Raw genomic sequence first — 24,181 nt, 5'->3', positions numbered from 1 at the left:
CCATAAATCAAAGGTATTTCTATACATCAGTGATGAATCCTCAAAAAGAGAAATTAGGAAATCTACCCCATTCACAATAGCCTCAAAAAAAAAAATTATTGGAAATCAACTTAACAAAAGAGGTGAAAGACCTCTACAATGAAAACTACAGAACACTAAAGAAAGAAACTGAAGAAGATTTTAGAAGATGGAAAGATCTCCCATGCTTTTGAATAAGCAAAATTAATATTGTCAAAATGGCCACACTACCCAAAACACTATACAGATTCAATATGATTCCAATTAAAATCCCAATGTCATTCTTTATAAAAATAGAAAAAGCAATCATGAGATTCATTTGGAAAAATAAGAGATCCAGAATAGCCAAAGCAATACTTAGCAAGAAGAGTGAAGCAGGAGGCATCACAATTCCAGGCCTTAAACTACACTACAAAGCTATAGTAGCAAAAACAGCATGGTATTGACACCAAAATAGATATGTAAACCAATGGTGCAGAACAAAAGACACAGATACAAACCCACATAAATACAGTTATCTCATACTAGACAAAGTTGCCAAAAACATACATAGGAGAAAATACAGCCTCTTCAACAAATGGTGCTGGGAGAACTGGAAATCCATATGCAGCAAAATGAAACTAAACCCCTATCTCTCACCATGCAGAAAATTCAACTCAAAGTGGATCAAGGATCTGGGAATTAAGACCAGAGACCCTGCACCTAATAAAGGAAAAAGTAAGCCTAAATCTTCATCATGTCAGATTAGGCCCCGACTTTCTTAACAAGACTCCTAAAGTACAAGAAATAAAATCAAGAATTAATAAATGGGATGGACTCAAACTGAAAAGCTTCTTCTCAGCAAAAGAAACAATCAATGAGGTGAAGAGAGAGTCTACATTTTGGGTGCAAATTTTTGCCACACGCACATCAGATGGAGCATTAATCTTCTCTAACTCCATCCATTTACCTGCAAATACCATTATTTTATTCTCTTTTATTGCTGAGTAATATTCCATTGTGTATATATGCCACATTTTTTTATCCACTCATCTACTGAAGGGCATCTAGTTTGGCTCCACAGTTTAGTTATTGTGAATTGTGCTGCTATAAACATTGATGTGGCTGTGTCCCTGTAGTATGCTGTTTTTAAGTCCTTTGGTATAGTCCGAGGAGAGGGATAGCTGGGTCAAATGGTGGTTCCATTCCCAATTTTCCAAGAAATCTTTATACTGCTTTCCATATTGGCTGCACCAATTTGCAATCCCACCAGCAGTGCATGAGTGTACCTTTTTCCCCACATCCTCGCCAAAACCAAATGCCGAATATTTTCTTTAACATAAGGAGGCTGATTCATAGTGGGATAGGGAAAGGGAGCATGGGAGAAATAAACGAACTCTAAATAGGGCAGAGGGGCTGGAGGGGAAGGGAGGGGGCATGGGGTTAGAAATGATGGTGGAATGTGATGATCATTATTATACAAAGTACACGTATGAAGACATGACTTGGTGTGAATATACTTTGTATACAACCAGAGATATGAAAAATTGGGCTCTAGATGTGTAATGTATTCCACTGTCATAAATAAATTTTAAAAAATGGTTAAAATGGTAAAAAAAAAAAAAAAGATAGAGCACTAATCTCCAGAATATATAAAGAACTCAAAAAACTTAACACCAAACAAACAACCCAATCAATAAATGGGCTTAGGCAGCACAATTCACAATAGCTAGACTGTGGAACCAACCCCGATGCCCCTCAATAGATGAATGGATTAAAAAATGTGGCATTTATACACAATGGAGTACTACGCAGCACTAAAAAATTACAAAATCATGGAATTTGCAGGGAAATGGATGGCTTTAGAGCAGATTATGCTAAGTGAAGCTAGCCAATCCCTAAAAAACAAATGCCAAATGTCTTCTTTGATATAATGAGAGCAACCAAGAACAGAGCAGGGAGGAAGAGCAGGAGAAAAAGATTAACATTAAATAGAGTCATGAGGTGGGAGGAAAGGGGAGAGAAAAGGGAAATTGCATGGAAATGGAAGGAAACCCTCATTGTTATACAAAATTACATATAAGAGGTTGTGAGGGGAATGGGAAAAAAATAAGGAGCGAAATGAATTACAGTAGATGGGGTAGAGAGAGAAGATGGGACGGGAGGGGAGGGGGGATAGTAGAGGATAGGAAAGGTAGCAGAATACAACAGTTACTATTATGGCATTATGTGAAAATGTGGATGTGTAACCAATGTGATTCTGCAATCTTTGTAATGTTTTGAATAACCAATAAAAAAAATAAATAAAAATAAATTTTAAAAAATAAATGGGCTTAGGAGCTGAACAGACACTTCTCAAAAGAAGATATACATTCAATCAATAAATATATGAAAAAATGTTCAACATCTCTAGTAATTAGAGAAAAGCAAATCAAAACTACTCTAAGATTTCATCTCAACAACCAAAAAAAAAATAAAATAAAAAGAATACAAACAATAATAAGTGTTGGCAAGAATGTAGGGGAAAAGGTACCCTCAACTTGGTTGGTGGGACTACAGATTGGTGCAACTCTGGAAAGCCGTATGGATATTCCTTAGAAAACTTGGAATGAAACCACCATTTGACCCAGCTATCCCATTCCTCGGTCTATACTTAAAGGACTTAAAATCAGCATACTATAGTAACGCAACCACATCAATGTTTATAGCAGCTCAATTCACAATAGCTAAACTGTGGAACCAACCTAGATGCTCTTCAATAGATGAATGGATAAAGAAAATGTGGAATATATACACAATATTATTCAGCATTAAATTAAGAGAATAAAATTATGGCATTTGTGGGTAAATGGATGGAGTTGGAGAATATCATGCTAAGCGAAGTAAGCCAATCCCAACAAACCAAAAGTTAAATATTCTCTCTGATAAGGTGAATGCTGATCCAAAATGGGGGGTGGTATGGAAAAAATGGAGGAACTTTGATTAGGCAAAGGGGAGAGGAGGTGGCATGTGGGCAGAAAAGATAGTGGAATGAGATCAACATCTCTACCCTAGGTACATGTATGACTGCACACATAGTGTACAACCTGAGAAATGAAAAGTTGTGTTCCAATTGTGTACAATGAATCAAAATGCATTCTGCTGTCATACATAGCTAATTAAAATAAATAATTTTTTAAAAAGATGATTTATATGAAAATGCAAAAATCCCTAAAATGGCCAAAATCAATTTTGGGGGGAGGGGGATGGGTACTAGAGATTGAACCCTGGGGCTTTACCACTGAGCCACATCCCCAGCCCTTTAGATTTTGAGACAGGTTTTTGCAAACTTGCTAAGGGCCTTGCTAAGTTGCTGAGGCTGGCTTTGAACCTGCAATCCTCCTGCCTCAGCCTCCTGAGCCACTGGGATTACAAGTGTACGCCATCACACACAACACTAAAACCACTTTTACAGAGAAGAAAAAAAGGTGGGGGGCTTCCTCCAAAAGTTAACATGCTTATTTTTTAAATTACTATTAAGTTACAGTTATGACAAGACCCAGCAAAGGACAGACACGAGGACTAATAGAAAGAATAGGTTGCTGACAGACCCACGGACATGTGGCTCACTAGCTTCTATCAGGTAGCACAATTCAAAGAGGTAATAGACATCTGGGTTGAAAAAAGTGACCCTCAACTGTCATCACATTGCACACAAAAATTAACTCAAAACAAACATAAAAGCTAAACCTAGAAAGCCTCTAGAAGCTTGAGTTTAACAGACACAAAAAGCAGAAACCATAAAAGAAATGAGCTGATACATGAATGATACTGAATGAAATTAAAACCTTTTACTCTTCAAAAGACACTAAGCAAATGAAAAGGCAAGCTGCAGCCTGAGAGAAAGCGCTCCCCACACCCCAGACAGGAGCCACCATTCAGGAATGTACTGCACCACCACCAACCAGACAAAGGCCAAAGCCTCTGGAAGCCACATCCCCAAAGATGCAAGATGTCATAGAACACTCAGATGACCGGCACCACCAGTCACAGGGCCCAGGAGAAACACCACAGTGCAACACACCTCCCTCCCACAGAACAGCTGAAGACGGGAGAGGACAGGCCCAGGGTGGGGACCATGGACTCATAGGCGCTGGCAGGAGACAGAAGAGCACAGTCACTCTGGAAAAGGGTTAGGCAACTTCTACCACAGTTAAAATACAATGACCAAATCACCCAGGAGTCCCGCTCCTAGGTGACTTTTCAAGAGATAGGAAAACGTGTACAAGGACATGTACATAAATGTTCACAGAAGCTTTATCAGAAGAGCAAAAGAAGGAATTAAAATATGATGGTACATCCATTCATTGTGAGGAGGAGAAAGCATGGGTCCAGGCGGCCACACTGGCAGGTGCTGTAGGAAACACCGAGCACCTGGATGAGGACATGCACCAAGATCCCGTCTCCACATAATTCCAGACAGAAAGAACCACAGCAAGGGACAAACTGAGGGCAGGTAAAGCTGCGCCATCTGCTCCTAACTTAGCGATAGGAAAGCAGAGCAGGCGCTATGACTCCAAATGTGACACAGCAAATAACCATCTGTGACCCTGGAAATCCTGTGTTTATCACACACAATGGCACAGGAATGAGCTCAGTTTTATTTAATAATCCAAATGTGATCCAGAATGAGGGTAGAGGCAGGGTGTTAATTACAGTCCCAATCTGGGGCTGGAGAGAGGCTCTAGAGATCAGGTACCCCTTCTCTCCTTAATTAAAGCTCTCAACACAGGGAAGCAGGAAAGAGTCCAGAGACACCATCCACGGGCAGAGCAGCCAAGAGAGAGAAAACAAGAAAAGCTCAACCTCTTTAGGAAATGATTCTCCAGGAATCAAGTTTAAAAACAATTCTTCCCAAGGAAGGGTGGGGAGAAAAGCAGTCTTTCTCCCAGCCTCCCTCATGCTCCCAACTAACGTCATGCCCCAAGGAAGCAGGAGAAAAGGATGTCATTAATAAATTTATTTCAACTCTCTTTTCAATGGTGCTGAAAAGTATATGCAAATCCACCCATAATTAGGTTTAAAAATTCCATTTCATGGGATAATCAGACTTCAAAAAACTCAATTTTAGTTTTAATCAGATTTTAACAAGGATATTAAGTCCATTTCGTTTAGAAAAGGGAAAAACTGTGAATTTAACACAAAATGTATTCAAGCTTAGCCCTGGGAGATAATTAAATAAAATTAATTTGGCAAGGGTTGTCAGTAAATGGAAACGCTGCAAACAGTGGTTCATGTTTTTGATGGAAACAAAAGCAATTCTTACTGTACAGACAAATGTGAAGCTCATCATTCACCCAGGAGAGACAGGAAGACTGGAACTCCTCTCCCCAACCCTCAGCCACAGAGCTTAGGTGGCCTGGAAGGAAGAGACGGGGAAATGGTATGGCTTGCACCCTCCAGAAGAGACCCAGGACCATCTGCCCAGCGTGTGGGGAAGAGTCTCACCAACAGCAGCAGGGGCTCCCGGCCAGCCCCTGCTCACAACTGGACATGCGCCCCAGAGACCCACTGTCAACCCACTGGCGTGAGACAGACACTCCACACCCCAGCTCCAAGAGCCCACCCCCTCTTAGGAGAAACTTCTCCTTCCCAGAGGGCTCTCAAGGGCCTCCCACTCTCAGCTCCTAGAGCCCGGCACCGCAGTGCTGCATGGGCTGCCAATGTAGGAACCACAAATTCCTCTTCTCTATTGCATCTCAAACTCCACTTCACACTGTAAGCTCTCAACAAATATTTGTTGAATAGAATGAATATGGTCATCAGACTAATTCCTAAGAACTTAGCTATCAGAAAAAGACATAACAGAAATGAGCCTGACTCAAGTCTGGACAAGGGTTTTGCCCTTCAGAATTCTTCATGGAAGGGTGACAAATCCTTCAGATAACTCCAGGTCCCTGCATGAGACTTCTGCTGCAGGTCAAGATTCCAGCCAGAGCAGGTGCTGGGGGCTAGTGCCCCCCCCCCCACACTGGACCCCTCTGAATCTACTCTCAGGCAAGGACATACCCTAACAGCAGATTCTCCCCAGCCAAGAGAATGAAAGAAAAAAATCAGCAGGCTCGGGCCCTCAGGCCATACCTTCCCATGGACTATTTTGAGTTCTAGTTTTCCTTATTTTGCAGTACTGGGGATCAAATCCAGGGTCTTGCACATGATAGGAAAGCACTCCACCACGGAGCTATACCTCCAGTCCCCACTGTTTTGAAAATAAAGTTTTAGTACTAGGCACACAGCCATACCTGTAAAGTCAGTTACTCAGGAAGCTGAGGCAGGAGGTTCAAAGTAAGTCTGAACAACTTAGTGAGAACCTGTCTCAAATTTAAAAAAAAAAAAAAAGGGCAGAGTGCAGTGGCACATGCCTATAATCTCCGCAGCTCGAGGGACTAAGACAGAAGCATCGCTAATTCAAAGGCAGCCTCAACAACAGGGAGGTGCTAAGCAACTCAGTAAGACCCTGTCTCTAAACAAAACACAAAGATGTGGCTCAGTGGTCAACTGTCCCTAAACTCAATCCCAAGTACCAAAAAAAAAAAAAAAAAAAAGAAAAAAAAATTTTAAAACAGAGCTGGGAATGTAGTTCAATGGTAAAACACACATGGGTTCAATCCCCAGCAAGCAAAAACATAAAATTTTACAGCCACATCCATTCACACACTCTCTACTGTGGCTTTCAAACTAGGAAAACCAATGATCCTGTTTTGTCCTAGGCCACCGAGTTTCAGTGCCTGAAGTCCCGCCTCCCAGGCAAAAGTCATTAGTTGGGAAAACCAGGACGGCTGGTGGTCCCATTTGTACTACAAGTGCAGAGCTGTAGAGATTCTATTTCCACACAATCTTGAAAACTAGTCTGATAGACAAAAACTGGCCAGCTTCTGCCCTAAACCCATCCCATCACAGCTACCAACTGTTAAGTTACAAAAATACAAAAAGAAAACCAAATCTACTAAATGGATGAAACAAGGGAAAGTACATCTTCTATCATGGAGTCTTTGTACCCAAAGAATCAAGCAAGCTTTGGTCATTTGCAGATGACTTAGTAGCAACCCCTACTGGGATATCTACATCATTGCAGCTAAGCTGCAGTAAACAATAAAAATACCCCAACAGTAAGAAATACAAGCAATAGCTACCAGTGACTCCCTTCTTAACTCTAATTTTCTTTTAAGGCAATAAAAAAAAAGGGGAGAGAGAAGCTTTGATTCACAGGAAACTACTCTGAAACAAACATGCTACGACTTGTCTATTCTAAAAGATGGTTGATACCTGCATTTTGTAATTGCAATCCCAATAAAAGGCAAAATACTCCCGAGACCAAAGTGCAATAAACTCTAGCAATACAGAAAAAAGTAAAACCTAGAAGGGGCAAATGGGAATACAGAGAATTGCGTGTCTAAATGTCTTCCACATAGACTCGTAAACAATTCCTATCAGCTCAGAGGCAGACATACAGCAGCTCACTGAAAAATTAACCGAGGTGGAAGCCTGCCCCTCCTTGCTTGTGGGAGGGCTGTTGATTCCATGGAACTGAAGAGGAGTGTGCACGTAATAAAAAATTAATTGCTAATCTTCTACCTCAGCCGCCTCTGCGAACAAGACAGTATTGTGTTGCTGCCTCGGAAGTTAAATGCTTCCTCTCCCGAGTACTGACTCTTGCTCGACCGTGCAGCCTCCTGCACAGAGGCACAAGCCCAGGCCCTGCCGGGAGGCCCTCACCTCCAAGTGAAGGCTGGTGGGCCAGCCCTGCCGTAGGCTGGCAGGCCCTCCCTGCCAAGGTGCTGCTGAGCCTGCAGGTCTTCGAGAGCTGCCATCAGCTGGTGGGCTTCCTGCCACAGCGAGCTGAGTTCTGCTCAGGCTAACTGAATGGGCGGCCCCCAGCAGGAGTCTGAACATGCCAGCTTTGGGCTGATCAGCTACAAAGACACAGGACCAGCAGCCAGCAGATGGATGGAGGTTACTGAGGGCAGAGCCCACCATGCTCCAGACCAGCCAAGCAACCCAGCAAGGGTGCAACAGAGTCACTTGGATGACCTTGGGCCAGTTGGTCCCTTTCAGAACCTCTGGTCCCTCCCCTGTCAAGTAGAGGTATCAGAGGTGGCCCCGCCTAGTCCATCAAGCAAGTAGACACTAATTAGGAATGGGCTACACAGCATTTCTCTAGAGCAACCACCACTGGGAACAGTGCTCACCTGCTGGCAAGTGAACACCGCGTGAGAGTTCTGTAAAACACCTGCTTCCAGACCAGAGAAAATGCCTGGTCTCCAATCCCACCAACGTCAAACCTAGCAAAGACACAACAGGTCTCGCTTGGTTTATCCCCAACCAAGTAAGGTCTCCTGCAGTTTCCTCCACTCATGTGCTTCAAGAGGAGCCCCCTCATTCTTGGCACTTAGAAAAGCTATTTCTCCTGCTATGTGGGACCATGCTGTGCTCATGACCACATTCCCAGGGCTGCCCAAAGCCTGGCAAGTGGCAGGAACCCAAACAAATGCGCAGAAAATAGGAAAATAAGTGAGGTTTCCAAAACCACAATGCTACCAACAGAATCTGTGGTCACGAGGGAGCAGGAGAAGAAATAAGACAATCAGCGTCAGAATCATGCAGAAGTACAAAAAGCCCGGGACAGCCCCACCTCGACTCTTCAGGCCTCACCACCACCGACTAACACACTGCTCTTGCCACCAAGCCTCTCTGACTGCACCACCTGTCTTCCCGTGGCCACAGGGCTGCTGCATCTGTAGTGAGTCAAACAACCTAGGACATCCAAAACAGGGCCTTGCCAAGCAGCAAGGTCTCACTCTGAGAAGCCAGGGAAGGGCCTCTGTCCAAACATCATGCATGAAATTCCCTGGCCAGAACCTTCTGTCAATCCCCATCACCTGCACTTGTCTGAACTCCCTGTGCCACCCACAGTACCTTCCTGATGGATCCCTGCCTGCTTCCTGAGCTGCTTATACACCCCCACATGCACTGTGGTTACAACCATTTGGAACTACATAACATTTCCCAAACATACAAGTCTCTTAAGCCACTTACCCTGCCTGTAACGCCCACCTGGCATTCAAACATCACCCCTACTGGGAGGCACCAACTGATATTTGCTCAGAAACAAACCCTGACTTGCAGCTGCATCTCCAGCATCTAGGACAAGGCCTGCCACATCCTGGATCTCAAGAAACACTCTCTTATGGACAAAAGAAGGTCAAGCATGATGTGAGACACCACGATGCAATCCTGACCATCAATCTGAAGGCAAACTCCACTGTCCCCACAGACACCCACCCCCACCACACTAGCACCTGTGTGTGGGAACAGGATCCGCACAGGAAGACCTGGCAGGGAAGTGGAGAGCCTGAGGCAGACAGGATCCAGCCTGGTAATTCCACAGGCACTCTGGGGCTCCCTTGTGCCTGCAGGAACCCCTCCACCTCTGGTAGCAGTAGACAGTGGGAAGTGTTCACCAAGTCTCAGGTACATACATAAATGCAAGAGGTTGCCCCTCAAATTCACCCTACAGCCCCAGAGGAGCTGGATGTCAGCATGCCAAGTTTCCCCAGGAGGTTAACAGACTCAGGTGCTAGATGGACACAGACACCATTCAGGGTCTCAGCCCCTCCTGCTTAACCTCCAAAGTCACAGTTATAGCCCCCGCTTTGGCCCACTCACTCTACCTGGTCCACCCTGACCTTTGGCATCTCTCATTTTCAACAATGCAGGTAAATAGCAGGACAGGGAAGGAGATTCCTCTTCAGACTGAACATATGCACAAAGAAAGTCCATTCAAGGAGATATAGGGACTTCCTGAGGTGCTGGGTCCACGAATGTCCCCAGGGCACCTTGCTGCCAGGGCTATTCTCACCCCAACAGGAGATAGTCACCAGCAAGCACAGCAGCCACCACCTACCAATCACTCTGTAGACACCTGACGCATGCCACATGCTTAGATGCCATCTTCCTCCTACAGTCCAGAAACCAGAACCCAAGCCAGAGGCAGGCAAGTCAAGGCCTCTCCTCAGGCCCAAAGCACACTCCCACAACAAACCCTCCAAGTCTGCCCAGGGTATCTGCTCTCGCCAGCCCCAGCTCCTTCGCAGGCCTCCCATCACTCCTATTACTGAGCAAATAAATACCAGACACTCTGCTGTCCCCAAATAGCAGGACACATATATGCTTTCCAGAAGGCCCAAGAGCAACCAAGGTACTTTCAACATCCATGAGTACTTCCCCCTGGGTCCAGAGTGTAGGCCACAAATGCTGGGCCTTCTCCCAGGCTGTAAGATAGCCACTGTCCACGAGGCACACACTGACTCACCCCGCCACAGAGGATTTCCCTCTTGCCCACTGTATGACATTCACAGCAAGGCTGACAGTCACAGGCTCTCATGACCACCTGTCTGTCAGACCCTCTGGCTCCCTCCAGGCTCTTGCCCCTCTCTAACTCCAAGTAACAGAGTAACTGCTCCAATACCCCGGCCACCAGGAGAACAGAGGGGCCATAGGATGCCAGTGCGCACAGACTAAGGACAGATACACTGTGGTGTGTGCAAGTTGAAGACAAGAGACAGGTCTTCCCTCCACAGTCCTCCCTGCAGCATCCCTCTGGGCCAGAGCACACCTGTACGGTATCAGCTTGATGGTACCCCAACACACTTCCCTCTCAACTAAGACTCCTCACAGAACACCTAAGAAGAGATCTGTGTCAAAACAGTATCCCCAAAGTTGGGAGATTCTACCCCCGAAAGAAAACAAAATCTGCACAATAATCAAAAAAGTTCTCAATCCATCTTCTAGATACACCACAGGCTGCAGGACCTCCCAGGACTTCCTGCTCCTGAGTCGTGGTCCTGCAGGATGGCCTCTTCAGCTGCAGCCCTGTCTCTCAACAGAAGACCCAAGCTAACCCACCACTCACCTGCACACATCCCAACATCATGCTGGGCAAGAACCTGAACAAAGGGGTCCAGACCTGAAGGCAACTGTGCCTTCCAGACCTGGTCCCACAGTGCTGAGGCTACAGGACTGACCCCAAGAACCTGCCACATCACACACTGGCACTGAAAATGGTAATCAATGCACACACCATGAACCTGACCCCCACAGACTGTGAGTTGGGTGGCTTTTCAGGCACAGTCTTCCTTTAGACTAGAGCATCCTCTGCAAGGACAGGGAGCACAGGCAGCAAAAGTCAAGGCAGAAACAGCATAGAACACAACACAAGAGGTCTGCTACAGACCCCTGTGTTCTCAGGTCTTCTGGGACCACTGAATTAGCCCCTCTTTTCTTCTTCAACAGGAATTTGCACTTGTCCACAGCACCACATCCTTGTCCATGTGGGTGAAGTGCAACTTTGGCTCAGTTCTGTCTGGGTGCCATCTGAGTTACTATGACAAAGAGCCTGTCAGAACCACCCCCCAAAGGCCCCAGAAGGGAGGGTAGGCTCAGTTCAATCTGGGTACCTCTGTCTCAGTGCCTCAGAAAGCATGCCTCTAGGGATGGGGTGCAGCCCAGTGATCAAGCACTTGCCTTGCATGCACAGGCCCCGGGTACTATCCATAGCATGGCCAGCAGAAAGTGGGGAGGAAGGGTCATGCCACATCTGTGCCTCTACGGATGCACCAGAATCATCACGAGTGGCAATTTGAGAGTGCCACCCCAAGGACCCCCACATCCTGAGTCCACAATGCCAAGATGAATGCATGGCTACCTATACAGACATATATCCAGGCCCAAAAAAGAACTCAATGCAGACACAAGGAAGGGCAGTGCTATAGTTTGGATCTTAAATGTCCCCTGAAAGAGCTCTGTTAAGGGCATGGACCTCAGTGTGGCACTACATGCAGGGGTGTGGAACCTTTAGAGGCAGGGTCCATTAGGAGGTCCTTAGGGCACAGGGGGCATGCTCTTGAAGAGGACTGTAGGATCTTAGTCTCTTCCTTTTCCTCTCCTTTGCTTCTAGGCAATGACATAAGTGGTTTCACTCCATCACAGGCTTCCACCATGATGTGCTGCCTCGCCTCAGGCCCAAAACAACAGGGCCAATTATTGGAGACTGGAACCTATAAAACTATGAACCAAGATAAACCTTTTCTCTTGGTAGGTTGATTATCTCAGGTATTTGTTACAGTGAGAGAAAGCTCACTAAAGCAAGTGATCTACACATAGACACATACAGGCCATAAAAAGAACCCAACACAGTATGGCTTGACCTCCTCAGGAATGCAAAGTACTTTAAACCAGAGTCCAATGGCACTAGGAAGAATAAGACAGAGAACTCCACTATGGTCACTGACGACAAAGCCCCCAAAGCCTCTGTATATCTCAATGTTCCCGCTGGTCAGCATGATGGGAAGCAGAAGGTCTCAATGAGAGCAAAGCTTCACTCAGGCCATGCATGATGCTGACTCAGCGCCACTGACCTGACCTGTGGACAGCACCCTATTCCACCCAAATCACTCCACACCTGCCCATGCTGTTTCCCACCATCCCTGTAGTCAGGTGCCTCATTCACCTCATCCTCCTCCTTTTCATCCCTCAGGGATCCTCATCAGATAAGAGCTCCATGGCCTCATCAGGCCCCACTGCCTGGCAAGAGCCTACACACAGAAGGCCTAGACTTCCTTCCTAAGATACCAGCAGCATTTCAAGCTGCAGAGCTTATGCAGAACAAGGCATTTTGAAGGTGTTCAAAATGTACATGGGAACTCGGGCTTCAGGGGCAGCTCAGAGCTCTGCACCCAGATCCAATGGAAACATCACAAAGGAAAGTGTAGAGAACAAGAAAGACCACCAATGCCCTGCAACCTCTCAGACAGCCCTGTGCCTGCCATTTAAATGATCATTTCATTTCACAGCTGTTAGTACAAACCTGCTCCCCGATATGTCTGAACAACGGACTCTTCTTGAAGGACAGCCTGCTCCACAGCACCAGCTTTCCACAGTGTACACAGTGGCCAGCCACCCTCCAACCCCTGCTGCACCTCCCACCTGTCTCAGAAGGACCAGAACTTGATTCCCAGGCAGAACAATGCAGGGCTCAGGAGGCAGGGGACCTGGGCACCAGGTCTGGGAGGTTCAACAGCAAGGGAACATGTGCTCTGGCCAGGCAGGACAGCATGGGAAGCTGGGACAGGCAGGACAGCGAGAGCAGGACTTGTAGTTTCTGATACAAGTGATGGGATGTTGTGAGGAAAGACACCATGGCTCAGGGCCCTGTGATCCAGGGTGACCCTCACAGCCTCAAGACTTAAGGGGAAAGCCAGGCCTAAACACACCTGCCCAAGACACTGGCCCTCTAAAGGCCACACGTCATCTGGAAGCTACCTGGGTACAGCCTGTGCTCAGCTGGCTTCAACTTTCTGTCAACTGCAACCACCACCACCACCACCCCACACACACAGCTTCTCTGAATGAACTGACCCTTTCTCATGCTGGGTTCCAAGGCTCTCCGTGTTTTCCTGGGGCAGAGAGAAGTCTTAGGACCCTGCAGCTGACAAGGAAGAGCCAACAAGTGGCAGGACCCAGCAGGCCTGCTGAGGCAAAATGAACCTGGACACCTGAAATGCCACTGTACCTCCAATACAATCCCCTGGGAATCATCACAGCCTCCAGGAGCTAAATCCTTTCACCATCTGGCTTTAGATTTTATTATCTCAATTTAAAAGGAGACACAGTAGAAGAGCCCTATCTTCAAAACGTGGAGGAAAGCCCCAGAAAGAGCTTAGGGCGCCAGGAACAAAACAAGAAGTATAAAGCAATTCCAGATCAGAAACTCGCCCTGCAGAGCGCACAACTGTCTGGGCCACAGGAGGCGTCTCTCCTGGAAAGCTTCTCTTCCATGTTCCACCCTGCCACCACACCTGTTCAGGGTGTAGTACAAGCAGAGGGGACAGCCCCATCCCAGCCTGCCCAACTTAACCTGAATAAAACAGCCATGGCCTATCTTTCCCCTCTTGAAGCCATCAGCACATCAGGGCGGCCACCAATGTCACGAGAACAGGCACCCAAACTTCACAAGGGGCAAAGAAGCAGATGGGCTGCCTCCCTGGGGCTCCCCTTGCTCTGCTTCCCACTGGGAGATGAGGGCTCCAGCCTGTACCACGCCTAACATATGAGCACCCCTCTCCCTCTCCCAACACCAGTGAATGCCTGCTGTATGCACACACCAAGGCTCAGAAGACAAGGCCTACCATTCAATCCCAAACAGCTAAAAGGACAGCACTTAAAGAAAGCCAACCAAACAGAAAGCAGCAAGCAGCCAGTTCTACCACAGGAGAACAGGCTGACCTTTAAGGTGCCTGAGCCCATGAGGAGCTGTCGACTAGCTCAAGAGGCCCTCAGTTCTGGGGCTCCTGGGTGTGGACATGAGCCTATTACAGACAAGGGGCCTGAGGGTCCCTCCCTCACTATTTTGTGGGCTTGACAGGAAAAGCTCACAGTTAAGGACTTTTAACTTTAAGAAGAGAGAGCCCAAAAGAAAAGCAGGGGAAAGGGCCACAAGCACCCAGGAGTCGAACGTTTCTTTCCTCTTTTTCTGATTCTGAGCCTCAAAGAAAACCAAGCCAAGACCAGTGACAAAGGGCCAAGACACCTGACAGCTCACCCACCTTCCCAAGCACCAACAGAGCTCCTTGCACTAATCAACCCAAAGCCCTGGTAATTATGTACCATGAACACACAAATCAGGGTAACGACAGCATCCCGGCGGGTCAATTAGCTCCTTCCTTAGAAGGAGACCACGCACTCCCCTTTGCTGTCCTTCTAATTGGTCTCGCACATCAGGGAAGCAGGTCCCCAAAACCTGACATCTGGCCAGGCTACAAATGTTTTGAGAAAATGTCCAGGTCAGCCCTTGGAGGTTCTCCACTGACTCCTGGTGACAGGTCAGCAGTTTCAGGTGGTCACAGCTGCCAGGCTTCAGAGCTGACATAGACCTCCTGCTCTCCATCCCCCTACACCATCAACCTCCACACCCTCCTGGGTTCCCAGCAAGCCCCATGCACCTAACAGGTATGATGCCCACCAGCGGATCTGAAAAAAGGCCAGGCTCAGGCACAAAGGGACAGGGCCAGGGCCAGGAGCCAAACTACAGAGGTATCTTGGCCACAGGCAAATTGTTCTCTCTGTAAAGCAGAGACTTGACTACAAAGGGACCCGACGCTCGCTCCATGCCTTTTTTTTTTTTTTTTTTGGAAAGAAAAAGAGAGAGAGAGAGAATTTTAATTTTTTTTTTTTTTTTAATTTTCGGCGGACACAACATCTTTGTTTGTATGTGGTGCTAAGGATTGAACCCAGGCCGCATGCCAGGCGAGCACGCTCCTGCTTGAGCCACATCCCCAGCCCTTTTTTTTTTTAATATTTATTTTTTTTAGTTTTTCTGCAGACACAACATCTTTATTTGTATGTGGTGCTGAGGATCGAACCCAGCATCGCACGCATGCCAGGCAAGCGCGCTACCACTTGAGCCACATCCCCAGCCCCACTCCATGCCTATTTAATAAGGCTCTTCTCTCAATAAGAATCGCTAAATCAATTTTTTAAAAAGCCAAGCCACTGAAGATGCCTGCTCATCTCACTTTGTTGTGACTTGCTCCGAATCTGCTAGAACCTTCGAAAGCACATTACCCCAATTAAGCAATGAGTCTCACATATGATGATTGAAATGTACAGCAGTTTTGAAGGGCAATTTGGCACAAGCTATCAATTTCAAATGTGCATATGTTTTGAACTAAAAATTCTGCTTTTAAGAATTCATCCAACCAACACAGTGCTGCTGATTGGGGAAAAACTGGAAACAACCTTATTGTCTCTCAACAGAGGACTGAAGGTAATAAGAGTCCATTCATACTATGGAATCCTGGGTAGCTCCTCACTGCAGGCACCAAAATACAAAAACTAGGTGAAAAACAGATGCTCAACAAAACAGAAAAAGCCCCACCTAAAAAGAAGGAATGCACAAACAGCAAGCTGCACCTGCGCATGCTTCTAGAAAGACAGATGAGAAAGTTATCAGGCGTTACCTGGAAAGATGGACAGGGAAACTGTCCCTTCTACTGTCTACTGTTGTGTGATTGGTGTCCGTGAACATTAGAACACAATGTCCCAGGGCTAGGAAGCTGGCAAGGACAGCCAGCCCTGGTTGAGCTCCCCTGGTGGAGGTGACAGATGAAGACCACGCCATACTACTCATTTTAGCCACTCACATTTGCCACATGACTGTTTTTGATTTTAGGCAATCATGCAAAATTGCCTTTCTGCAGCCGACGCCACTACTCATCCAATGCCACTTCCACAGCACTAGTGCCCTAAGCCCCAAAGACCCAGACAGACTGAGGAAGCCTGGCACTAAAGGCCGCCCAGGAGATTCAGGCTGCCATGGCCTTCAACAAGCTAAGGGACAGACTCCTTCCCAAAACAAGGCTGACTCTAAACAGCAGCTCCATCTTCTCTCTAGTCCAGTCCAAGTAATCCCCAAAGGCTTTCCAACATACAAATCAGCTTCTTCAAGGCCTCTTTTATACCCATTTTAAAGCTGCAGCACCGCAAGTCCTGACTTGCACATGCCCATGCAGCCAGCACCTCCCTCACACTAGAGTATTCCCAGCACCCTAAGACTCCCTGTGCCCTCAAGAGAAATCTGGCCTGCTTCCGGTTACTACAGGTCAGCGTTGCCCTTTCTAACACTACAAGTAAATGCAGTCGTACAGTCCAAGCTGAAGTTCCTTCTATAAGCCAGAGGCTCACACATGCTTCTGCGCTCCTCACTATTAGGTGGCCTTCCACTGTGTGGGCAGCCCATGGCACACTCTCCTCTCTCCTACCGACAGGCAGGACAAAGCTCCTAGGGCATCCTTGTACAAGCCTTCTCGAAGTCATGCTTTCATTTCTTTGGGGTAAATATCTAAAAGTAAAATCGCTGGGTCATGTTCTAATTGTAAAAATGCTGCCAAAACATTTCCAAAATGGTTGTACCATCTCCTAGTTCCAAAAGCAACGTTTACAAGGTCTGGTTGTTCCCCATCGCTGCCAACGGCTGGGAGGGCCAGTGTTTCTACTTTTGGGCAGACTATTGGGTACGTAGTGGTATTTCAACATGAGTAATTTGTATTCCCCTAATTACAAATGATGCTGAGCGTCTTCTCACTGTCCTTATTTACCATGCATATATCTTCTCATGTAAAGCATCTGTTCAAACTCTTTGGCCCTTTTTAATCTGGTCATTTTATAGATTCGTAAGTATTATTTGTATGTTCTGGATACAAGTCTTCTGTTGGGTACACGTATTGCAAATATTTTCTCCTAGTCCATGATCTGCTTTTTTACTTTCTTGTGTGTTTTGAGAGGTTTTTAAATTTTAATGAAGTCTAATTTATCGAATTTTTTCATGTATAATTCATGTTCTGTATGTCCTAAGAACTCTTTGCCAAACACAAGCTTCCAGAAGTTCTAGCTTTAATGCATAGGTATGTGTCCCACTTTGAGTTAAATCCTGTGTTCAGTGTGAGGTGAGTGTTCAGGCTCACACCACATCCACACACAGACACACTATTGTTCTACAACTATTTGTTGAAAAGATTATTGTTCTCCCACAAAATTCTTTTTTTTTTTTTTTTGAACCAGGGATGGAACCCATGGGCACCTAACCACTAAGCCACACCCCCAGTCCTTTTTTGTATTTTATTTAGAGACTGGTCTCACTGAGTTGCTTACGGCCTCACTAAGTTGCTGAGGCTGGCTTTGAACACACAATCCTCCTGCCTCAGCCTCCTCAGTCACTGTGATTACAGGTGTGCACCAGAGCCTGGCACCTCCCACTAAATTTTTTTACACTTTCCACAAAAATCTACTGATACTGCATTCTAGAATTATTTCTGAATTTTCCACTCTGTTCCACTGAGTTACCAATACCATACCCTTTTAACACACTACATTTGTACTAGCCTTGAAATTAGCCAATATAAGCCCTCTACCTTTTTTTGAAATTGTTATAGCTAGTCTAGGTCCTGAATGTTTTGATATGAATTTTAGAAATCAGTTTATTGAGACTGTGCTAAATACAAGGATTAATTCAAGAGAACTTCCATCTTAACAATATTGGCTCTTCTAATACAAACATGATCACTCCATGATGCTGTGGAACATATTTGGTCTTTCTCACTGTCTCCTGACTTAAGTTCCTAAAACCCTTGAAATCTCCAGAGGGATAATGGTCCTTTGTATGCTAATGAGACAGCTGGCCACGGGCTGCCCTAGGAAACTTCAGGATGAGGCACTTCACCAGAAAGAGGAAGGCAGGATGTCAAGCTGGCACTCACCCTCCACAAAGGAGAGAGCAGCAGGTTGCTGGCCACAATGGTCAATGATGTCATCGATTATGCCTACGGAGGAAGGCCCCCAAAAAACCAAAATGATAGCATCCAGAGCTTCCGGACAGCTGCACACCTGAAGGTTCCTTAGCCTTTTACCTGGGGAAATCTGACACTAACTCCAAGTAGACAGTATCTGAACTGAACTGCAGCCACCCACTGGTGTCCATGGAGGACAGCTTGCTGTGTGGAAAACCACAGCTGGTGTCGGAGTGCTGTGCTGAGAGCACAGGGAGTTTATTTTTTCCTCTTATGGTTTCTCTCAATTTCCCTGTATTATTAGGTCATCTTTAATTACTGTCAGCTGCATCTTATGGGTTCCAGAGTGCAGATCTTAAACATTTTGTTAAATTTATCCCTAAGTATTTTACATGTAGATTGTTTGTTTTGCAGTGCTGAGGATGGAACCCTGGGCCTTCTACATGCTAGGCAAGTGCTCTACCACTGAGCTACAACTGCAGTGGCCCCCTCTACCCCTCACTCTTTTTTTTAAATACAGGGTCTTGCTACATTGCCTAGGCTGGCCTCAAACCTGTGATCCTCTTGCCTCAGCCTCTGGAGTAGCTGAGATTATAGGCATGCACCACTGGGTTCTGATGTTATTGTAAACAGTACAACACAAACAGTATTTCCAATGGTTTGCTGCTAGTACACAGAAATATAATCTATTTTTGTATATTGTTTCTGCATTCTATGACCCTCTTAACCTCTCTAATTGGTCCAGGTACTTTGAGGGGCAGGAGTAATACAGGAGATTGAACCCAGGGGTGCTTTTACCTCTGAGCTGAACCTCCAGAGTTTTTGTTTGTTTGTTTGTTTGTTTGTTTGTTTGAGAAAGGGTCTCACTAAATTGCTGAGAATGGCCTTGAACTTGCAACCCTCCTGCCTCAGCCTCCCTCTGCCTGGCCCTAGATACTTTTTTATTCACTCCTCAAGACTTCTGACATAAATAATTATGTTGTCTCCCAATGGAGACAGTTTCATTTGTTCTATCCAGCTTGTCTAACCTTTTCTTTCTCTTACCTGATTGCACAGCGAGGACATTCAGTACAATGACAGCTCTGCCTCGTCCCCATGTCAGGGCAGTGGTCAGTCTATCAATATTATATTCATTGTTGTTTTTCACGAATGGCTTTTATCTGCTTATGGAATTTCCCCTCTTTTCCTAGCTGGCTGAGAGTTTCAATCATAATTGTTAAATTTTCACAAATACTTCTGTTCATCTTGAAATGTGTCAATAGGATTATTCTATTAAAATAATTTATTAATTAATCCTATTCAAATCATTTTCTAAAAAGTAGCACCCTTGCGTTCCTGGGATGGACTCCACTCTATCTTTCCTACCAGCCCGTCTCTACGATTCCATCAGGACCCCAGGCAGTCCTTCCTGGCCACCGCCTCCAACTGTGCACTTTCCGTACTTCAACTCATTCCCTAGACAGACAGAGCTCTTGAAAGACCAAGCTCATCATGTCGCCACCCCACACTGTGCTGAATCCTTCAGTAAACTCTCAAAGCCCCTCAGGATGAGGATACCATGCTTACATGCTTCCTAGCACCAATGCTCTCCATCCCCGCTGGGCCACAGGTCCCTGTCACCCCATGCCACAGCATCACACACACACTGCCATTTCCTCCCTCCCTGGGACTCTCAGGAAGTCTAATCTGCACCTAGCCCATGTGATCCTGTGCACTGGATACATCATCATATGACAGACACAGTACCTCAGCCCAAAGTGTCTTCCTCATGGTTTGTGCCAAAAGACCCACCCCAGCCAACTCATCCAACTCACTCAACCATCTCTCCTAATATCTCTGGGCTTTATTTATCTTACTTTATTTCATTTTATTATATTTTTGTAGTTGTAGATAGATAGCATGCCTTTAATTATTTTTATGTGGTGCTAAGGATTGACAACCCCAGTGCCTCACACATGCAAGGCAAGCGCTCTGTCACTGAGCTACAGCCCCAGTCCCAGCCATGACCTTCTCAGACATAAAAAATCCCAAACTGGGAAGGTGATCACTGTCACATTATAGAGAACTTGATGTTAAGCCAGAGTCTAAAGCCACACATTCCCTGACAATCTCAGGAAAGCCAGACCTCAGTTCTCAGAAGAGCACCCACACTGATAGTACCTGCTTTCAGCACCAGAAGCACACAGACCCCAGAGGGCTCAAGACCCCTAGAGAGACTCATCAAGGACATGGCAGGCACTTGACAGGCGAGAGCTGCTGCCTGCCCCCGCCACCCACCCCAGAAAAGACAGAAACTAGGACCAAAGAACCCTTGCACCCGGGTCAGTCAGACCCCTGGTGTTAATGAAAAAGTCTGTATGGGAGGGCAAATGGCCCAAGGACAGGCTGCAAAGGGTGCCCACAAGGCTCGGAGAGGAAAGTCAGATCACCAAGGGGGTAGTGCCACCTAGTGGTGGCTGGAACCCATAGAGCCAGAGACAAACACGCCCCAAAATCATGGCAGAGCCTCTGTCTAAATGTCAGAGACCAAAACCCACTCCCACAGTCTTCCTCATTGACAGCTGGCTGACCGTCTCAGGTCCCTGGATGGATTTCAGGTGGTGGGTCCCTAAACTGGTACTGAGTCATGTGTCTTTGCACAAATGTGTAAACATGCAAATATGCAACTGCTCCTGCAAAGACCCCAAGTCAGAGCACTGGGCTTCAACTGTTCCCTGCTCCCCTGGTGCCCATTCCCGACACCAGCTTCAATCTCATGAAGTACAAAGCTCTGCCGAATCACCCACCCTACAAAGAAAGCCCTAATTAGTGCCCAAAACCTGCTTCCCCAGAAAAGAAAAAAAAGAAAAAAAGCCAAAATCCTCAGCATGGCAGTTCTCAAGGTCACCCCAATATTAAGTCCAGCCTTTGGGGATGCTGACCTACTAGGTCTGAGCTTAGCCCAGGAATCTACTTTCTCCAAACTCCAGATGATTTTTTTTTTTTTTAACACAGGGTCTCACTATGCTGCCCATGCTGGCCTCAAACTCAGGGGTTCAAGAGATCCTGCTGCCTTAGCCTCCCAAGTAATAGACTACAGGTATTCATCACCACATCCAGTTTAAGTGGAGAAATTATTCTCTTCTTTTTTGGTGCTGAGGATCGATCCCAACACCTCATGCATGCTAACAGCACCTTTCTAACACTGAATTGCACCCCAGGGCCCAAGCTCTAGGTGACTCTGATGAAGGGCCTCATCTAATGCAGCTGATCTGTATGCCAGACCTACAGGACAAGCATAACCATGGCGCTCAAATCACCTGAGCTCAAAGCCTACCCCAAGAAGGTGGGTGCTCAGACAGCTGGGTGGCAAGGGGGGCGGGGTGCAGGAATGTAAGCAAGTAGCACAGATACCAGGCCCCCACAACAGCCCAAAGAGAACCAGGCACAACACATGAAGCAGGAGAAAGACCTGCCCTTCACAGATGTCCCCCAGCAAGGGAACCTCAGGAGCCCAAGGGTCCACCACAGTAAGGATGGCACCCCTCTGCCTTCCAAAAGGACAGTAACACCTTGAGGCATGTCCTAAGGATGTGATTTGGCTCTACTTCACAAGCACTGAGTGGAAGAAGTACTGTGCTCATTTTCAGCCATGATAAGAGGGGCCTGAAGTGGTGTGGCCCCTGGTAAGGGTCTCACTAGCTAAGGGGCAAAGGTCAGATCCACTTGCCCTAGATGGGGACACACAGTGCCCGCAGTGCCCACTCCTTCTTCCTGCCCAGCCCCAGGATGGCAACAGGCACCACCGCCAGGGACTTGGGACAGCAGGAAGAACAACACACATAGCATGTGGCCTCCCAAGAACCAGCCCACCCTCATGCCAGCCACAAAACAGGGTCCCCAGACAGAAGGGATGGGTCCAAATGGTTCAAGGAGCAGCTGGACATTCCAACCTGGACAGAGAAGTTGTTGCCATTCTGGTCAGAATGGCAGCCAGCCACATCAGTTCCACGTATCTGACTGATGCTAGAAGCTGCTGGCAGACCTCTCCAACAGAGCCAATCAGGCACAAGGGGCTTCTTATCTCCCTTACAAGAAATGTAAGAAATGGAGATGTGTCGGGTGATCAGAGAAGCTCCAAGACCCATTTGGATACCTAGCAAGTTCAGAGAACAGGAGGAAACAGACAGCATTAGCCCTGCTGGGCCAGCTCTCCATGAGCCCAGATTCTGCAGGTGGAGTTCAAGAGGAAACAGCAGCCTGGTCTGTCCTCTGTGACTTCTCAAGACAAAAAGAAAATCAAGAGGCATTGTCAAGGAACAGAACTGAAGCCAACATTGCCAATCAGAAGGTGGCAGATTCCAGAGCCAGCAGTCGATGTATAATTATAGCAAAGGACAGCTCAGTAAGTCTCAATCCTCACTTTCCCAGAGCAGCAGGAAAGACACCAGGAAACTGCAAGTTTTACAATCCCCTGAGCAAATAAAACAAAAGGCTCCTTAAACTTCACAGGCCTGTGTTCTGGGGTCCAATGACTCATTCAAAAGGATCAATCCACACTCTCCCTGAGACTTAGAGCACATAGGGAACTGAGAAGGGGGAGCTGAACCAAGGCTGGGAGGCAATCAAACTGCAGAGGGCCACAGCAGCTAAAAGGCAGAGGACCACAAAGCCAGTGCTGTATCAGATGAGCAGTGGTACCCAGAAAGACGGGACAGAAGACAGATGGGACTGGTAACAGGAACAGCTCTGCCCTTTGTATGTGTCAGAACATGATGGCCAGCAGCTCCAACATGCAGCCCATTCTGAATCCCTCCACCCACCCACTGGCAATGAGCTTGGCACAGACAAGTTACAGAGGCTGCTCCAGGGGCCCGAGTAAGACAACATCCACTATCATGGCTTAACCCTAAATCCAGTTCATCCCCAACCTCTCAGGTTACAATCACACAAAAGAAATTATTTCTCCCAAAGCAATTACTTCCTGGGCATGTACAGAGTCCTCTAACAAAGTCTGACAATGCAAGGCGATTGGACAGCTGCCCCTGATCTGCTCAAGGACATCTGGTTTTCAATGAAGGCATTACTCAGACTTAGACAGGAAGAGTCCATCAGTCCCCTTTCCCTCCCACTGTGAAATGCCTCACTAAACACAGGCAGGGTGAGTCCAAAGCTCCTACCCCAACCTGGAAAGGACTCTGAACAAAGAGGCAGGGCTGCCTTCTCAATATAGAAGCCAACTACCCAGAGAGGTAGGGATGGGGGACAGCGCCCACCTACCTGAGGTCCAAGCCCATGGTGTGGTCCAGATTCTCCCAGCTTTGCAGCTTCGCCAGCAGCCTCTGAAAAACAGGTATAGGCAGGTCTCCTATCACCATGTGTCAGACAACTGGCACAAAAACACTATGACACAGACACTAAGCCCCCAATCTTAGGGAAGGATCTGCCCTTATCTCTGAGCTCAGATGTGTGGCTGCTCCAAGGATGCACCAAAGCAATCAGGCTATTATTCCCAGCTGTTGAAGCTATGCGGCACACAGCTCATTCCTTCCTGGACCTGTATATCCAAGTGTGAATCCAGCAAGCTACAAGGAACATGAGGGTGCAAAGGTTTTGCAGTCTCTTGTGCCCAGGGTGCAGATCTGGGCAGCTGAACCCTAAGGACTCACCTCTCCCCTCTCCCAAGTACCTCTCAGGATGCCAAGCCCCAGACAGATGGACTCAGTCTAACAGACAAATTTTCCTCAATCCTATGGCAGACTAGGACCAGCAAGCCCCATGAGAATGGGCCTGTTCAATGCTGGCCCAAAGCCCAGAAAGTTGCC

General features: G+C 46.8%; 1 protein-coding gene across 2 annotated transcripts in view; it reads right to left on the bottom strand.

Moving 5' to 3' along the window:
• Positions 1-24,181, bottom strand: part of Mad1l1 (mitotic arrest deficient 1 like 1) — a 351,707-nt gene that overhangs the window by 310,985 nt on the left and 16,541 nt on the right. For both annotated transcript variants that reach the window (XM_026405670.1, XM_026405671.1), the window contains exon 9: positions 23,637-23,698. In XM_026405670.1, the coding sequence (XP_026261455.1) occupies positions 23,637-23,698 (62 nt within the window). The remainder of the gene's footprint in view (positions 1-23,636; positions 23,699-24,181) is intronic.

The sequence above is a fragment of the Urocitellus parryii genome, chromosome 9, assembly GCF_045843805.1.
Source record: "Urocitellus parryii isolate mUroPar1 chromosome 9, mUroPar1.hap1, whole genome shotgun sequence".
NCBI lineage: Eukaryota > Metazoa > Chordata > Mammalia > Rodentia > Sciuridae > Urocitellus > Urocitellus parryii.
The sequence above is the reverse complement of the archived record's forward strand: the minus strand, read 5'-3'. Positions and strand labels throughout refer to the sequence as shown.